This window comes from Hypomesus nipponensis, chromosome 15 (assembly GCF_054491055.1).
Source record: "Hypomesus nipponensis isolate SF chromosome 15, ASM5449105v1, whole genome shotgun sequence".
NCBI lineage: Eukaryota > Metazoa > Chordata > Actinopteri > Osmeriformes > Osmeridae > Hypomesus > Hypomesus nipponensis.
This window is the reverse complement of record NC_140375.1, coordinates 2,375,285-2,392,327: the sequence shown is the minus strand read 5'-3', so window position 1 is coordinate 2,392,327 and position 17,043 is coordinate 2,375,285. Positions and strand designations below refer to the sequence as shown.

The 17,043-nt window shown below is 43.6% G+C and overlaps 1 protein-coding gene across 1 annotated transcript; it reads right to left on the bottom strand.

Moving 5' to 3' along the window:
- Window positions 1–6,523: 6,523 nt before the first annotated feature.
- On the bottom strand, window positions 6,524–10,582 carry LOC146256997 (uncharacterized). The gene is made up of 5 exons (XM_084674688.1): window positions 10,467–10,582; window positions 10,058–10,167; window positions 9,714–9,736; window positions 9,373–9,511; window positions 6,524–6,865 (listed from the first exon to the last, which is right to left on the bottom strand). The coding sequence occupies exons 1-5, from the start codon at window positions 10,580–10,582 to the stop codon at window positions 6,540–6,542; spliced, it is 714 nt and encodes a 237-aa protein (XP_084530814.1). The 3' UTR covers window positions 6,524–6,539.
- Between the last annotated feature and the right edge of the window lie 6,461 nt (window positions 10,583–17,043).

Sequence of the window (17,043 nt, the reverse complement as noted above, 5' to 3'; positions counted from 1 at the left end):
CGTTCTACTGCTAACAGTGCTAGCTGGTCGGTTTAGAGGGGAAGTCTCAAATACATGTACTGACTGTAAAATTTTTCACACGACTGAATTCTAGAGGACCTAAGCTTTCGAACAAAGTATAGCAAATGCATATGCCCTGCAGTGAAATCGTTAGAATATCTTATGTTTGTGGCTAATGTGATGCCTGCATATCGCAGCACAGCAGAGTGCAGGGCAGCAATCTGACCGGCAAACGAATTATATCAACACTTAAAAGTCGTTTTCAAGCCATCCAGTGAAATGGTGTATTGTTGACTTGTTGTAGCACACGAACATAGCACATCTTGCACAAATCCACCAAATGATTTAATATTTTAGCAGAGGGACTTCTCGGCAGTTCTCCATTGAATTGAATGATATCCCCGGTAAAGCGGAAGTGCAAATACAACGGAAGTGCAAAAAGATGAAGAAAGTGGGCGGGGCGGAATAAGGTGAATAATAGACATTGACAGTGCGTGTCCACTGCAGCGACGCGATGCGAGCGACAACATGTTTTCCATTCATTTTCTATGTAGTCAGGCGAATCGCTTGCGTGGTGCATTGTGGCTAGCGACGCGATTCAAGCGAATCGAGTTGAGATTTTCTCAACTTTATGCTAATGAGGAGAGATTTTCGCTAGCGATGGCCAATCGGAGTGTTTTCTTGTTTCTCGTAACGTAGAAACCATGGTAAACATTTCTAGCTTTCTAGGTTTCAAACTGGAGGAGAAACTAATCGTTTGTGTGGCTGCTTACCCAGTCCTGTACGATACATATCTGTATTCGTACAGAGATGTTAATACAAAAAAACGATGCATGGCGCAAGGTTTGCCGAAGTTGTGGGTGGCTTGTACTTTCAAATTCAGTTTAGTCACATTACGTAACTTCGTTCTGTCCTAACTAGTTAGCTAGCCGGGCTGAAACTCCCTATCGTATCGGCAGATTAGCAGAGATTAAGGAATATAGTAAAACGTTTTTTTACTAATGTCAACGTGTATGTCTACAGTATTAAACCGTTTTATATTTTGTAAACAAGTTGTATTTTGATCGATGTTGCAACTACGTAAACCCAAGTCTGCACACTTGGCCATGACAACTACAACAGTGACTTTAGAGAACTACATTCTACATTAATCTGTTTGAAACGCCCCCGAGCGTGGTGAACTGTGGGAAGGCAAGCGATGGCAAGCGATTCGCGTCGCTGCAGTGGACACGCACTGTATATTTAGGCATCAAATTAGCTGCACGGTCTGTAGCTAGAGATATTGGGACGAAGATGCAATACAGTACGTAACAGAACGTGTACTCTGCAGAAATTGTGTAAATGTTTAATGTAACAAATACGATTTTTATAACACCAATTGTTATCATTTGTATATTATTACAGCTCATCTTCGTTGGTCAAAGGCACAATCTTTACCCGGACGTGACCTGTGCATGAAAAAGTGGAACTTATGTAGGCTACTTAGTGTAGTGCCTCAAAAAGTTAATGTCAGGCCCTGAATGATCACTAGATATAAAGAAAACGTTGACTTCCACTCGGTGCTATTCACTGACAGTCAAAATAAATAGTATATGTGCACTGCTGTTCATAGACGAGCTCCAGGTGTCGTTGCTGCGTTGCTAAATGATAGCAACTCACCAGGACACTTTATCAACTCTCCACTCATTCTCCTCGGTACAATGAACAATCCATTTAATTGGCTTTGACGGCCATAAGGTCGACTTGGTTCCAAATTATACGGCTGCGGGCCATCATGTACATTAGTCGTTCTTGCCACCTCTTCTTCATCCCAGTAGATCGCCATAGTTCTAGTACTAGACCAACGTGACATCATCACGTTTGCGCTAATATGCTAATGCTAACACAAAAAACGTCAAAGATTGGTCTTAAACACCATTTTGAGACACCATTTTGAGATTTCTTGAATAATATACATATCTTGAGTGCTTTATGTACCCATTAATCAACAGTGGTGGTTAACCTGCCATATGGACTTTAAACAGTAAGGGAAAACAAACTGGTCACAAGGAATCATGCATGAAAACCCACGACAGATACAGAAATGTTTTGTGTGAAAAAACTTGACTGGCCTGCACAAAGCCCTGACCTCCAAAGGCCCACATAATTATGTATTTATTTGCTCCTTCAGCCACTGCTCTCTGGACAGTCTCTGCAGAGGGGCAGTAAATTGTTCCCTTATACTGGCTGTGGCCAGTCTCTGCCGTTATGTTCTGGCCACACCTCCAGGATTTGTGGGCCTCCACTCTCCTCTGGTAGGCACGGGGAGCTGGACCAGGAGCAGGATGAATTTGGGGAACATGCGTGGGAAAAAAATGCAGGGCTTGGGGGACCATTAATGGAGAGGGGGCGGAGGGTGGTCTCATACCAGGGGCTTGGGATATAAACAGCATAGGGGACGGCAGCAGGACGAGGGGCGATATGGGTAGGGTGAGGGGCAATGGGGGTAGGGCAGGGCATGATAGGGATGGGAGTGGGGGCTCCAAGGGAGGCTAAAGGCACAGGGAAGAGCTGCCTCTGGGCTGCCAACCTGGGTCGGACTGCTGGAGGTGTTGCTGGGGCTGCATATGTTGCCCGCCTGTTGGTCTTTGCCTGCCCTGCTGTGCTCTGCAGCAGGTGGTAGGTGTGGGCTGCTCCCTGGGGTTGAGGTGGAGCAACAGCAGGGCGGACGTTGGCAGGTGGGAGAGGCTCGGCAGCCACAGACAGAGGACATGGCAAGTTGATGCCCTGCTGCAACACAGCCAGATCCTGCCTCTTCACCCTGTGGTTGTACGAATGGGAGAGGGTTGACTGGTTCACCTTCACCAACTGCAGGGTAGTGTCCTGCATGATGGCCCCATTGCCCAGAATGAGCTGCCGGACCTTGCAATCGTCCTGCAAGATCAGAGTCCATCTGGACATGCTGCTCTTCCCCTGCTTCCTGGGACTCTTGTGGATGTCCGAGAGCCGGACGAAGATGGCCTCCACAAGGCGGCAGAAGTCTGGCCACTGGGCAGGCGAACCAGTGGACCCCAGGACACACCTCTCCACACCTGACGTGAACTCCACCTTCTTTTCGAGGCGGAACCGCCCCTTGATGAGCCTGTCCAGGTGCCGCGCAGCAAACACGACCCTCTGCTTGTCATAATCCAGCAGGTCTTGCCACAGCCCCAAAATGTTTCTGACCTAAGAGGGAAAGAAAACATTATATGTGTTTATACATTATAAATATATAAACAAATATCTGTTGGACAATGCATGTCTTGGTGACCTGCTGGTTATGGAGGGTCATGTTGGGAGCGAGTGCATGTTGAATGGGAGTCTATGGAGCTAAACTGCTAAATTTGTCTCTTTTGCCTGATTGTCGTTGAGAAATCTTTGATTTGATTGTAGTTTTTGCATATTCAACATGGATTATAGGTCGAAAGTTTAATGAACGAGTACTTATGTCCTTTTGATTTCTTACAGGGTGAGTCATTGTTGCCTATAACACGCTAGCATTCTGCTAATGAATGCTGATTGGTTAGTCAAGGACTGATACGACCAGAGCTCTTGCTTGATGGCATCCGAAGCAGAATCAGAATGTCAGAGCATTAGCAACAACATTAGCAAGCCAAAACTCTTTCTAGCATGTGTATTGACAGGAAGAGCCTAACCTGTCAGCTGTGTTGTCGATGCCCTGAGAGAAAAAAGTAAGTGACCAGAGCTTGCCGTAAAGCAGTAGCTCTGGTCGTACGATGTGTATGACGTCAATTACATTTTCAAAAGCTTTTTAGAACAGAAAGGCGACTTAAATTTTTTTTCAACAGCCAGCAGTGTGTATTTTTGTTGCCTCCCCTTTCGAATTCAGAATTCAAATTACTAGACAAAAAATTATATCCTGAGAAAAGTGGACTTTGAGGGGTATAGGTCCATAGACCTCCATTCATTCTGCCCTCGCTCGTTAGCGCCCTCAAATGGAACTTCAACCAGTTCAGAACCCGGAAGTTTCCCGAGTGGCAGTTCTCTTTATATTAGACCTTCTCTGGTAGTGGTAAAGGAGTTGGCTAAGGCGATCGCTTGCGATTGGTTATGGCAAATCAGAGTGGCTCTGGGCGGATCCAATAGTTTTAAACTTTTTAACAGAGGACCCGCCTTCTAGGAAGTTAACGTTTGTCAATGGAGAGATCCCAGACCATAGAGTTAATATAACTAGAGACAGCTACTTCTGTCTTCCAAGATGGCGTCCCCATTCATTTCTATGAAAAGTGCTCAGTGGCGCAGTGGCGCAAGCGAGAAGGCGAGACTGGACGCAGCCATCTTTCCACTTCCGTGTCTTCCGGTCTAGCTTTAAACAGTGGCTCTTTTTTCCCCTAGCTCCGAGACCTCGTGCACGCTTGCAACTAGCTGTACACGTCATACTTTGCGACAACCAGTCGCGAGCATAGATTGATATGGTTACGAGCCTATGTTACGAGCGTGTGAGCTAAGGCATTGCAGTGGCAGAATGGGGTACAAGTCCGATAAGAATCAGACACATGATGCAAACTTAACGGAAATGTATTCTGTCACTGTATAGTATTCCTTTCACTAGTTTTTTAGAAATAGGCTATATGCTAAATATAGTGCTATTCTGGATGGAACTCATCACATAGGTTGCTTTTTTTCTTTGTGATATAAGTATGATTTCCAACGCATTGTATCGGATTAAATAAACTGTTAGCATGAACAGCTCCGTCTTTGTTCTCGCCAGGCAAAGAAAGCTTTATAGTTATTTTGGTAACCGAAATCTTCCATAATGCAGACTAAGCATAGCTTACTTTCTTCACACTGCCTTCAATTTAACATCAGTGTAGAAATATGGCCATGTGTTTTATATGTTCATCCTAACCAAACGCCTATTAATGGATATAACGTGATCTAACAAGACTTGGTAATAAAGTAATAAATAAAAGCTTGAGAAATGTGTCTAAAATATACTTTATTGGACATTTGCCTTTGAAAGGGGAATATTCGAAGAACCATATAGGCTACACAACGTTTCCATCAGATGTAAGTGGGGGTGAAACATTTAGTCACCGAGGACCTTCATTGTCCCACAAAAGCAGTCTGGCTTGATGACATGATCAACAAAAGAATAATGGGTGTGTTTAACAAAAGCTTCTGAAGGCAAGACTAATATTATTTAAATATAGGCCTATATAATTTCCTATTGTGGTTACCGGTTAAAGTATTAATCTTCGTCTTTGCTCCAGATAGACGTCAACAATCTATGCTCGCGCTTAACATATTATATTTGCCATCATGTCATGAACGTTTTAACGAAAAATCAAATCTGTTTTAAAATAACGGGAATAAACTATATTAACAACATGTCATGTATGTGTGACATTTGCTTAACTTGCTGCAACAGGGCAGGCAACTCAAGCCAGTTCTCCCTGTGCTCATTCAAAATAAGTCTATGGCTCAATCAGCTCCATGTAAATCGGCTATCGGCCAATGTGAACTATTGTGCTCGTGCCCTGTTAGTATCCGCAAGCACATTTGCAGGCAACTTTTATTGACGTAGGCAAATAAATGGGGTGCTAGTTTACACATTTCGGATTGGTCTCAAACTTAAAAATCGGGATAAATTATTCTATGAAAAAGCTAGTAGTATGAGCCAGGTTCGAGAATCGAACAAAAATTATTGGGGGAGATAGTTTTGTAAATGTTGACTGGAGTTAATAGAAAAAAAACGACCGGAAGAGTCGGAAACCTAACCGTAATGCAATACCACCTACATCCACCGGGGCCGTTGCTTCAAGCCGAGGGGCGAAGGCTTGTCCCAGACCCTCTGTACAAATGTAATGTACGAGGGTCTGGTTAGGACCAGGCTAGTACAACTGTCTCAAATGCAAGTGTTTTACATTGTGTAGAAATCTGAAGCAACATGCCTAAACGTTCATACACGTCAGCTTTCAAACAGAAGGCTATGCAGAAAATTATGTACATGTATAATAAATACTGGGGTTGAATTTAACCATTTAAATAATTGTTTTCAGATGTTTTGGGTGCGGCGTTTATTCGAGGGCGGCGTTTATTACACAACGTTCATTTTTGGCGCGGCGTTTTTTCGGAGCGGTGTTTATTCGAGGGCAGCGTGTATTTGAAGAAATAAGATATGTCAAGTCTGTAATCCTCCATACCTGCCTATAACAAGTTTTTCAGTTAGCGTCTCCTGGATTATTTGATAGTACTCAAACAGACTGAATGGAGTATTCTCACAATTTGTTTTGAATCGTAATCATTCAAATATTACACTTTGTTAAAGGTAAACTGTATTTTTTTTCAATGAAGACAATTTATTTCATATTTACAAGTCATCTGAAATCAACAATACATTCAAAACAATTGGAACTCTCACCGTCCTCCTCTCCCGCTCACTTAGTATTCTACCCTGTGGCCCCCCCAACCAACAGTGTGGGTCCTAGCACATTTGCCTCCCCGAGCAAGCCCCCCCCCCACCCCCCCAACCAACAACACACCACACTCTCAGGTATTTACATCCACTTTACGTTGGATGAGCGCAACCTTTGGTTTTCCTCCCTGAGCTCATTACATTCCTTTTGTAATCTTTCAGTCTTTTCCTTACAAAGTCTGTTGTCACACTGTTGTTCTTCCTCCTCAAGTGGTGCCAGCTCAGCATCAGGCTCTGATGACAGTTCTAGGAGGACATCCACTGCATCTGGCTTCTTCTCCTCCACCCTCTTATTCTTCATTGTGTTGTGCTGCTCATAACTCTCCCTTTTCCTCTTCTTGATGGCTGGTGTGCGTTTGAAGATGGATGGTACCCGGTCAGGGTACAACGGGTCATCAGATTTGGCACCTATAATAAGATAGTATGTCCAACAAGTTAGAAAAAAAGAATCTTAAATATGTGATATCATTACTGTTGACTAGCTAACCCATCTCTCCCTTAAACAACTGCTAACTATAACGGAAAGTCAACTTTTCCCTCTTTTACCTCTATTCCCAAAAAGTTGGGATGCTGTGAAAACACTTTAACTCACTACACCACTGCAGTAATGTCGCCTCGATACATTACATTTATTCATTTAGCAGACGCTTTTATCCAAAGCGACTTCCAAGAGAGAACTTTACAAAGTGCATCTTCTCCTCCTTCTTTGAGGAAAAAAAGTCTCCGACATTAGCAGTCGGTTCCCTAAACCCACCTTTCCTACCCCCTCACCTTTCACGACTGACCCTACTAAATGTCTAAACTCTTTCTCTCCCCTGTCCAAGTCAGAGCTCTCTGACCTCATTCTCTCTCATCGCCCCACCTCCTGCCCCCTTAATCCTGTCCCCTCCCCTCTCTTTCAAACTATCTCCCCCTCTATCATAACTTTTCTGCTCCATGTCGTAAACTCCTCTCTTACCTCTGGCACCTTCCCCTCTGCCTTCAAACAGGCCAGAGTTGTTCCTCTACTCAAAAAACCCTCCCTTAACCCTGCCGTCCTCCAGAACTACAGACCAGTATCACTGCTACCCTTCTTTTCTAAAACAATTGAACGTGCTGTATCTAACCAACTGTCTAACTTTCTCTCTCAGAACAACCTGCTTGACCCCAACCAATCGGGCTTCAAGACCGGCCACTCCACAGAGACTGCCCTCCTTTCAGTCACCACTGCCCTCCAGTCTGCCAGAGCGGCTTCGAGGTCATCCGTCATCATTCTGCTGGACCTTTCTGCAGCGTTTGACACGGTTAACCACCAGATCATGCTCTACAGACTTGGAGAGATGGGCATCACTGGCACTGCACTCCAGTGGATCTCATCCTACCTCTCGGGAAGATCCTACCAGGTCTCCTGGGGAGGCAATCTGTCAGACCCCCGCCAGCTCTCCACCGGTGTCCCACAGGGCTCCGTCCTTGGACCCCTCCTCTTCTCTCTGTACACCACCTCACTTGGACCAATCATCACCTCCCATGGCTTCTCCTACCACTGCTACGCTGACGACACCCAGCTGTACCTGTCGTTCCCCCCGACCGATCCGGGGATCTCTGCTAGGATTGAGGCCTGCCTCGCAGACATCTCCGCCTGGATGACCGAGCACCACCTCCAGCTGAACCTCGCCAAAACAGAACTTCTCATCATCCCGGCTAAACCCTCCATCTCGCACGACCTGTCAATCACCCTGGGATCTGCGACGGTGACCCCCTCATCCTCTGCCAGGAACCTTGGGGTTACAATGGATGACAGGCTCTCCTTCACGGCCCACATCGCCGCAGTCTCCCGGTCTTGTAGATTCACCCTCTACAACATCCGAAAGATCAGGAGATACCTGTCTGAGCACTCCACCCAGCTGCTAGTCCAAGCACTGGTCCTCTCCAAGTTGGACTACTGCAACTCGCTGCTCGCTGGTCTCCCAGCATGTGCAACCCGCCCTCTTCAGAGGATTCAGAATGCAGCGGCCCGCCTGGTCTACAATCTACCCAGACGCTCCCATGTTACCCCGCTCCTCATCTCCCTCCACTGGCTACCCATCAACGCCCGTATCAGATTCAAGACCCTGGTACTGACCTTCCGAGCAGTGAACGGGACTGCACCCATCTACATCAAGTCTCTCCTGCAACCTTACACCCCCACCCGTCACCTACGGTCTTCTTCAGACAACCGCCTGGTGGCCCCACCGCTCAAGACTGCCCGGTCCCAACACAAGCTCTTCACCTGCCTGGCGCCCCAATGGTGGAACCAGCTCCCCACCTCCATCAGGGACACTGACTGTCTCCCCACCTTCAAGAAAAGGCTCAAGACGCACTTGTTCCGGGAGTACAACGGCACTTAGGAATGCTTGGCTGGACTTGTTAGTTTCCTCCAGGATCACTATGACTCTTATTGAGTGACTTGTTGCTATTGTAGGTTAGATATAACGAAGTTAAGTCTTGTACTTGCTGTGTAATATGTTACTGTTGATTGTTCTTTTACAGGTACAGTCCTGCACTTTTGTGGTTCATGTTGTTTTAATTTGTAACTTGTATAACTACATGATCTTATGGGTCTTCCCTTTTGGCACTTGTTTAGCTTTTTCACAATGTATGCTTCATGTTTTGGCTGCTTGCAATGTTTGGGACTATCTCGTTGTTATGATCAGTGACCTATGCTCTTTTGCTCTCTCTTGGAAGTCGCTTTGGATAAAAGCGTCTGCTAAATGAATAAATGTAAATGTAAACCAGTCCTTCTTTCCTGTTGTATGTGTTCTCTGAATGTAAAAAAGGGTTAACTATTACAGGCAGTCACAAGCTGCTGTAAACACTGTCATAATACAACACACTAAATTGAACTCATACGTCCTACTTGAAATTTTTCTCAATGACTCAGCTATCTCTCGTCTTACTTTGTTGTACACAACAGGGATTTGTTTTGTCGGAAAATCGCTTCCTATTCTTGGGGGTACCGCTGGAGCTAGCCACTGACTGTAGCCAGCTGAATCCGAGGAGGAGGCATACGTCTCCACACAAATACCATGTAGCCTCTTCAGGTGACTACCTAAATTAGCCGTGCTGCCTGTGTACTTTATAGCAGTACGATATATCTTGTCAATTGCATGGGTCTTGTCAAATTGCCCATCTTTCTTGTAAAATCCTAAGTGTTGCCAAACCTTGGATTTATTGCAATTTGTAAGAACGTGTAACTCTTCCTCCGCCATGATAACACTCGCCCGAACACGCCTCCAACTCGCGCGAAACGAGAATCGGCCACTGACAGCAGTGGAGATAAAACCGTGCTTAAGAAACTAACTAAATATAGAATTATTGGTCACAAATCATTGGTCAAATTTCTAAATACTAAAAGGTGTTCGCATACACATAATTCTATATAAATACATCGGATTATATCGATGCAAAGATGTTAGAAACGATGCATCGCGATTTCATCCCATATTGTATCCGGTGCACACTTTTTTGATCCGGGCCATCGCAACGTGAACTTTTATGCCGATGCACCGATGCGAATCGGTGAAACTTCCCATCCCTAATAGGCTACCTATTGTTTGCCCTCCCCGGAGAGAGGGCAAATACGTTTAATAATGGTGCAAATCCACAATTTCCTCCTTCCTGGGTTTTCTTTATCGGACGGAATTCTATAAAAACACAGCCCAGGCTTGCCTCCTTTCCGATTTGTGCATCCGCTTCATAGCTAAAGTTGCTGAACTTACCCTCGGATTCAAGTCTGCGTTTCATTATCTGGGTGGAGGCAGTGGTCCGCTGGGTGAATTGACACCTCTTTGGCTGGGGAGGGCGATTGTGTCCCAACCACAACTCTGGGAAAGGATTCTCCTTGGTTGGTTTTCGGTCAACAAAGTGATACGAACAAACAAAAACGCTGCGGGGTGGTTTCTTTAAATTCAATGCCATCAGCCACGTCCTTGATTCCGAGTGGGTATCAGGCTTGCGAAAAAATTTAAACAATGGAGCGCATGGACATTGCCTCTTCGTAGCTGGTTTGTGGTCGTAGCACTCTCTATTTAGCCACTCGTTCAGGTGCTTTCTCGAGTGTTTGCAACCATCTACCGCACACGTCGTTCCCGAACCACTGTTCTTCATGCTGTAAATTTTATATCCTCTTTGTCATTGCGATATCAGTGAATTGTCGGCACAACGGAGCAAGCAAAGCAAACCCAGCCCGCCAGAACGGAAGTGGATTGCATCGAGGGGAGGAGTTTAGGATATAGAGCGGAAACGGCTCAAAAACTTGACAAAAACTTGCACAACAACTAACTCTATGCAACTATCCGGCATTTTGGCAACACAAAAGCAACATACTCACAGTAAATTTATGAATTGCTTATTGGTTGGCGGGCAGCAGAAAGTCTTTTTTGCCCTCCCAGGGGCCGTGTCCCTTGGAACGTGACGCCACGTGAAAACTGTGAATCCACAACGGCACTTAGGAATGCTTGCTTGATTGGACCTGGGGCCTGTACTACGAAGCAAGATCAACATGCTCTGGATTACTTTCAGTTACCCGGCTACGCGAAGCCTAACAATCGCAATCACGATAAACAGTACTACGACGGCGGTTATCAATTCTCTAACTCAACCCAGATCTTTCCAATCTAGAGACGTGCGCGTTCACATAAATGGGCGGTGTTTGCACCGTATGTCCAATCGCAAACATGGACAAAACAAGAGCCGCATATTTCACGCAGGAGGAGCAGACAATAATCTTACAAACTTTGTCTACTCCTCCTGCATGAAATATTGGAATACAAGCATATCAGGAATTCAGACATATGATATAGGCAAAATTCAACAAAGTAGCTGCTGCCAATCTGGCAGAAAATAGCAGATGCTGTAAATGCGTAAACTACATGACTTATTGAAGATGTGATCATAATTACACGTGTGCATTCCACAACGTTAAACTTTTGTTTCTGTGTTATTTTATTTGCAACCGCGCAGTCGCAAACGATCGTGGGAGCAAATGCTAAATAAATATAAAACCATAATTCAAAACGGTAAGTAGCAGTGGCCAATACTTGCACATATTTTAAGGCCAACAAGTACAAGGCTGAATACGGTATAAAAAACCCGCCCATTAACTCATTCTATAGGTATAAAAATATCAAAACGTAGACAAAAGTTTAACAAATACATCCTCACGTGTTCTTCCTCCCCTAGGAACAGGAAAAATATGTCAGTGTAACTAAGTTTAGTGTCATTCATTCAGTCATGTACGATCTCTTCTCATATTCCAGTTTTTCTGTCTCCAGCCTTGTTTTTTTTATTAAAAGCCTCTTATAATCAAGCTCCAGGGTTCTTTTATACAGGGCCCTCACACTGTCTGCTCCAACCTGAAACAAATGAAGAACATTGTCCCTTTGCAAGGCACACTTGGAGAAAGTTGAAGGTGTCCATTTGACTACTGTGGTTTTTTGCTTATACCTTGTGTCTTTGTCTTGGCCTTGAAGTGGATGCCCTAGGCTCAGGGGGAGGAATAAGTTCCTCTTCCTGCTGAGTTCAACACCATATAAATGTAATCAATTGAGTCATATTTGAAATGAGCACTTTAAGGACTTGTGTCTTATGTTGAGACCACCACAATTAGTAAGTAATTACAGACACTTCAATCACAGCCACACGTTCACACACTCACCATCTGTGTTGCAAGTGGTAAATAAAACTCAAAGGTGTACCCCCAAAATGAGCAGGCAGACACAGTTTCCTGATCATAGGACCTCCACTTGAGAAAGTAAATGGTATATTTGATCCATATTCAGCAACCACATATGGCATACATACTGGCGTATGACTATTAGTTTCACTGTTACCTCTGTATGGCACAGTGGGTCGACAGTGGGTGGTGGCAGCAACACCACTGTATTTCCTATCACTGCAGAGAACAGTAATACATTTCACTCCTACAATATTCATAAATAATTGTTGAATGAACATGGTCACATACATTACTTGAAACATACATATGCCTGGGCTTCCAACCTGCTGCCACCGGTTGCCTAATTGTTCTTCCTGTTGGCTGCAGGCAACTTCATTGTTCTATAGGCCTTTTGTAGCTATACAATATCCTACAAAAGGGACTAATTCAGGCAATTCAGCCTTGTACTTGTTGGCCTTAAAATATGTGCAATTATTGCCTACTGCTATTTACCGTTTTGAATCATGGTTTTATATTTATTTAGCATTTGCTACCACGATCGTTTGCCACTGCAGGGTTGCAACTAAAATAATACAGCAACAAAAGGTTGTGGAATGCACCCGTGTAATTATGTTCACATCTTCAATAAGTCGTGTAGCTTACGCATTTACAGCGTATGCTATTTTTTGCCAGCTTGGCAGCAGCGACTTTGTTGAATTTTGCCTGTATTGTGTCTGTATTCCTGATATGCTTGTATTACAATACTTCACGCAGGAGGAGTAGACAAAGTGTGTAAGATTATTGTCTGCTCCTCCTGCGTGAAATATGCGGCTCTTGTTTCGTCCAAGTTTGCGATTGGACATACGATGACAACACCGCCCCTTTATGTGAACGCGAACGCCTCTAGATTGGAACGATCTGGGTTGAGTTATAGAGTTGATAACCGCCGTCGTAGTACCGTTTATCGTGACTGCGATTGTTACGGTGCGTTCACACTGCAGCGACGCGAATCGCTTGCCATCGCTCGCCTTCCAACAGTTCACCACGCTCGGGGGCGTTTCAAACAGATTAATGTAGAATGTAGTTCTCTAAAGTCACTGTTGTAGTTGTAATGGCCAAGTGTGCAGACTTGGGTTTACGTAGTGCTACTCGCAACATCGATCAAAATACAACTTGTATACAAAATACAAAACTGTTTAATAGACATACACGTTCACATGTGTAAAAAACGTTTTATTACATTACTCAGTCTCTGCTAATCTGTCGATATGATAGGGAGTTCCAGCCGGGCTAGCTAGTTACAGTACTACAGAACAAAGTTACGTAATGTCACTAAACTGAATTAGAAAGTACAAGCACCAACAACTTTGGCAACCTTGCGCCATGCTTCGTTTTTTTTTTTTAAATTAACATCTCTGTACGAATACAGCTATGTATCGTACAGGACTGGGTAAGCAGCCACAAAAACGATTAGTTTCTCCTCCACCTAGAATGCTAGAAATGTTTACCATGGTTGCCACATTATGAGAAACAAGAAAACACTCCGATTGGCCATCGCTAGCGAAAATCGCTCCTCATTTGCATACTGTTGAGAAAATCTCAACTCTGTCGCGTCGCGTCGCTACCCACAATGCACCACGCAAGCGATTCGCCTGGCTCCATAGAAAATGAATGGAAAACATGTTGTCGCTCGCATCCCGTCGCTGCAGTGTGAACGCAGTGCGTGTCCACTGCAGCGACGCGAATCGCTTGCCATCGCTTGCCTTCCCACAGTTCACCACGCTCGGGGGCGTTTCAAACATATTCATGTAGAATGTAGTTCTCTAAAGTCACTGTTGTAGTTGTAATGGCCACGTGTGCAGACTTCGATCGCAACATCGATCAAAATACAACTTGTATACAAAATACAAAACTGTTTAATAGACATACACGTTGACATGTGGAAAAAACGTTTTATTATATTACTCAGTCTCTGCTAATCTGTCGATACAATAGGGAGTTCCAGCCGGGCTAGCTAGCTAGTTACTACAGAACAAAGTTACGTAATGTCACTAAACTGAATTAGAAAGTACAAGCACCAACAACTTTGGCAACCTTGCGCCATGCTTCATTTTTTTTTAAATTAAAATCTCTGTACGAATACAGCTATGTATCATACAGGACTGGGTAAGCAGCCACAAAAACTATTAGTTTTGTCCTCCACCTTGAAACCTAGAAAGCTAGAAATGTTTACCATGGTTGCCACGTTACGAGAAACAAGAAAACACTCCGATTGGCCATCGCTAGCGAAAATCACTCCTCATTTGCATGAAGTTGAGAAAATCTCAACTCTGTCGCGTCGCCTCGCTACCCACAATGCACCACGCAAGCGATTCGACGGTTAAGGTATGTGTCAATTGAAGGACTAGTTCAGGAGAGATCTGAATAATGTGACCCCTTTCTCACTGAGCCCTACACAATTCCATTGTTTATTTACAAAGCACATGAAACACTGCAGAATTACGCTTTCTATACATTTCATGAAGAAATTGATATACTTTGATAGAACTCTTTCATATTCCATATCTTTGGAGAAAAAAACTGTCATGCGCTTGTACCACATAGCTACCTTGTCACTGTTCCTTAAACACATTGTTTTATTTAGAGTTACTACTAGGGATGAATGTAAAAAATGTATCTAAGTCCTAACATGTATACATTGTCTTCCATAGACAGTACAATTTTATCTTTTAGAGGTTGCTACACAGACCAGATGATGCACTTGATCTGAAGGTGCTGCTATTCGGAGTATGTCCCACAGGCTTCGGAGGAGAACATATCGATTGGCAGGGTCAAATTCGCTGTGGCATCTTGATCGCAACCACAAGCTCTTAAAGTAAGTGGCTTGTTTTACTGTGATTCGTTAATTTGCCCTAACTGTGTCCCTCGCCAATGACAAGCTGACTATTTTATGAGTTTTGAATTTAAAATAAGATTTTCAGCTTCACATGAATGGAATAGAGGTTGGACTTTTCTTTCTGTTAAACGCCCAACATGTTGCACAGAAATGTATACAAATCATATTAGCTGCATTTAAGACATTCATATTTTTTTTGTTATTTATAAAATAAGATGTGCAAGTGAAATCTTTTGTTTTCCCTTCCTTCATCTCTTAGGTGGAGTATTGTAATCCATGGAGGAATTGATGGGTTCAGCCGACTGGTGGTTTTCCTGAAGGCTTCTAACAACAACAGAAGTGACATTGTAATGGACTTGTTTTCGGAAGCAGTCGCCCAGTTTGGTCTCCCATCCAGAGTCAGATGTGACTATGGAGGGGAAAACAACGCCATTTGTCTCCTCGTGGATGTCTTCCGAGGATCAACCCGAGGGAGCACTCATAATCAACGCATTGAAAGACTGTGGGGCGATGTCTGGAGAGGCGTGACAAAAAAAACGCAAGGTCCTACGTAGTGTGGTCAGGTCTGCTGAGTTTATCATCGACAGGAAGCTCCCAGCCCTACAGGACACCTACCGCACACGATGCCTCAGGAAAGCTGGCAAGATTCTAAAAGACTGCTACCACCCATCTTTCAGTCTCTACCCCGCTGCCTTCTGGACAACAGTTTCTATCCAAGGGCCAGCAGGCTTCTGAATGAACATTTACATGGACAGTTCACTTTACACACTGTCACTTTCAGCTACTGGTCGCACTATCAGCAATATTGTACTAACTGTACCCCACTTGTCTTAGGTTAGTATAGGTGTAAGGTTAGTATAGGTCATTATCTGTATTAGAGGTCTAATATATTGTATACTATTTTGTATATTTAGGAGGTTTATAATTTATGTCTCCTATATATATATATATATATATATATATATATATATATATATATATATATATATATATATATATATATATATATATATATATTAGCTTATCATAGATGTAATGTAAGTACTTATTATGTTATGCCAGGTTGCATTGTCTTGTCACAAAAATGTCAGTGCCCAGTATGACTTTGTGGTGTTCTGTGTACCTGACAATAAGACTTGAAATGGATGTCTACCACTCCTTGTTTACATATCTATATAGAAAATGAAGGAATCATTATTGCCAACAACGAGAGGCATCTTTGGGCTCTTCACTTTGTTTACCTGCCTTGTATAAAATGTTGTCTGACACAAGAGTTGCAACATCACACTGGTATCCAAGGTATATTTGGAGCAGCCAGTTCCAGGGGGTGGCAGCACTTGCCTTTGACTGGCTACAAAGAGTTGTGGTTCCCCTAAACCAATTTCAACCAAGTGACGAACAGTTGGAACACCTCAGGCAACACACAAATCGTTTGGGTGGAGATAGAGACGGGGTGGAGATTTGGGAACTGATCAGGTCCTCAATGTCCTGTCTTAAATACAGTTCACACACACATAATTTAAATGTTGTAATCACATTGTCAATAGGCCTTGGAATGAGTAAGCAGTCTCCATCATGTCAATGTAATAAAGATGAGCAGACCAAATACTTTTTGTGTGTTTAATGTTATTGCATTATGTAACTGAAAATAGGATACATGTAGGACAAACAATATTCAGCCCTCCCAACGGATCAGCAGATCACATACATAACATTTGAAGATGAGTATCACGCCTTTGAAATCCATATATTTAAACAGAACAAAACATGTGTTCATGTAAAATAAAATGAATTTACGACTACATTTAGTCCTCCCCAAACTGATCTGCAGAACATATTCTAACCTATTCCAAGCTACACCTTTTAAAGTTTTCATAAGTCTCGCCCACAGGTACAGCACCAGCATGCACTCGTTTGCATTTGGGAACCTGGCCAGTCCATCTTCTGGGTAGAGAAAAGGCGAGCTCTGGCTGTACCGGAAATATGTAATATATACATATAATAATAATAATAATA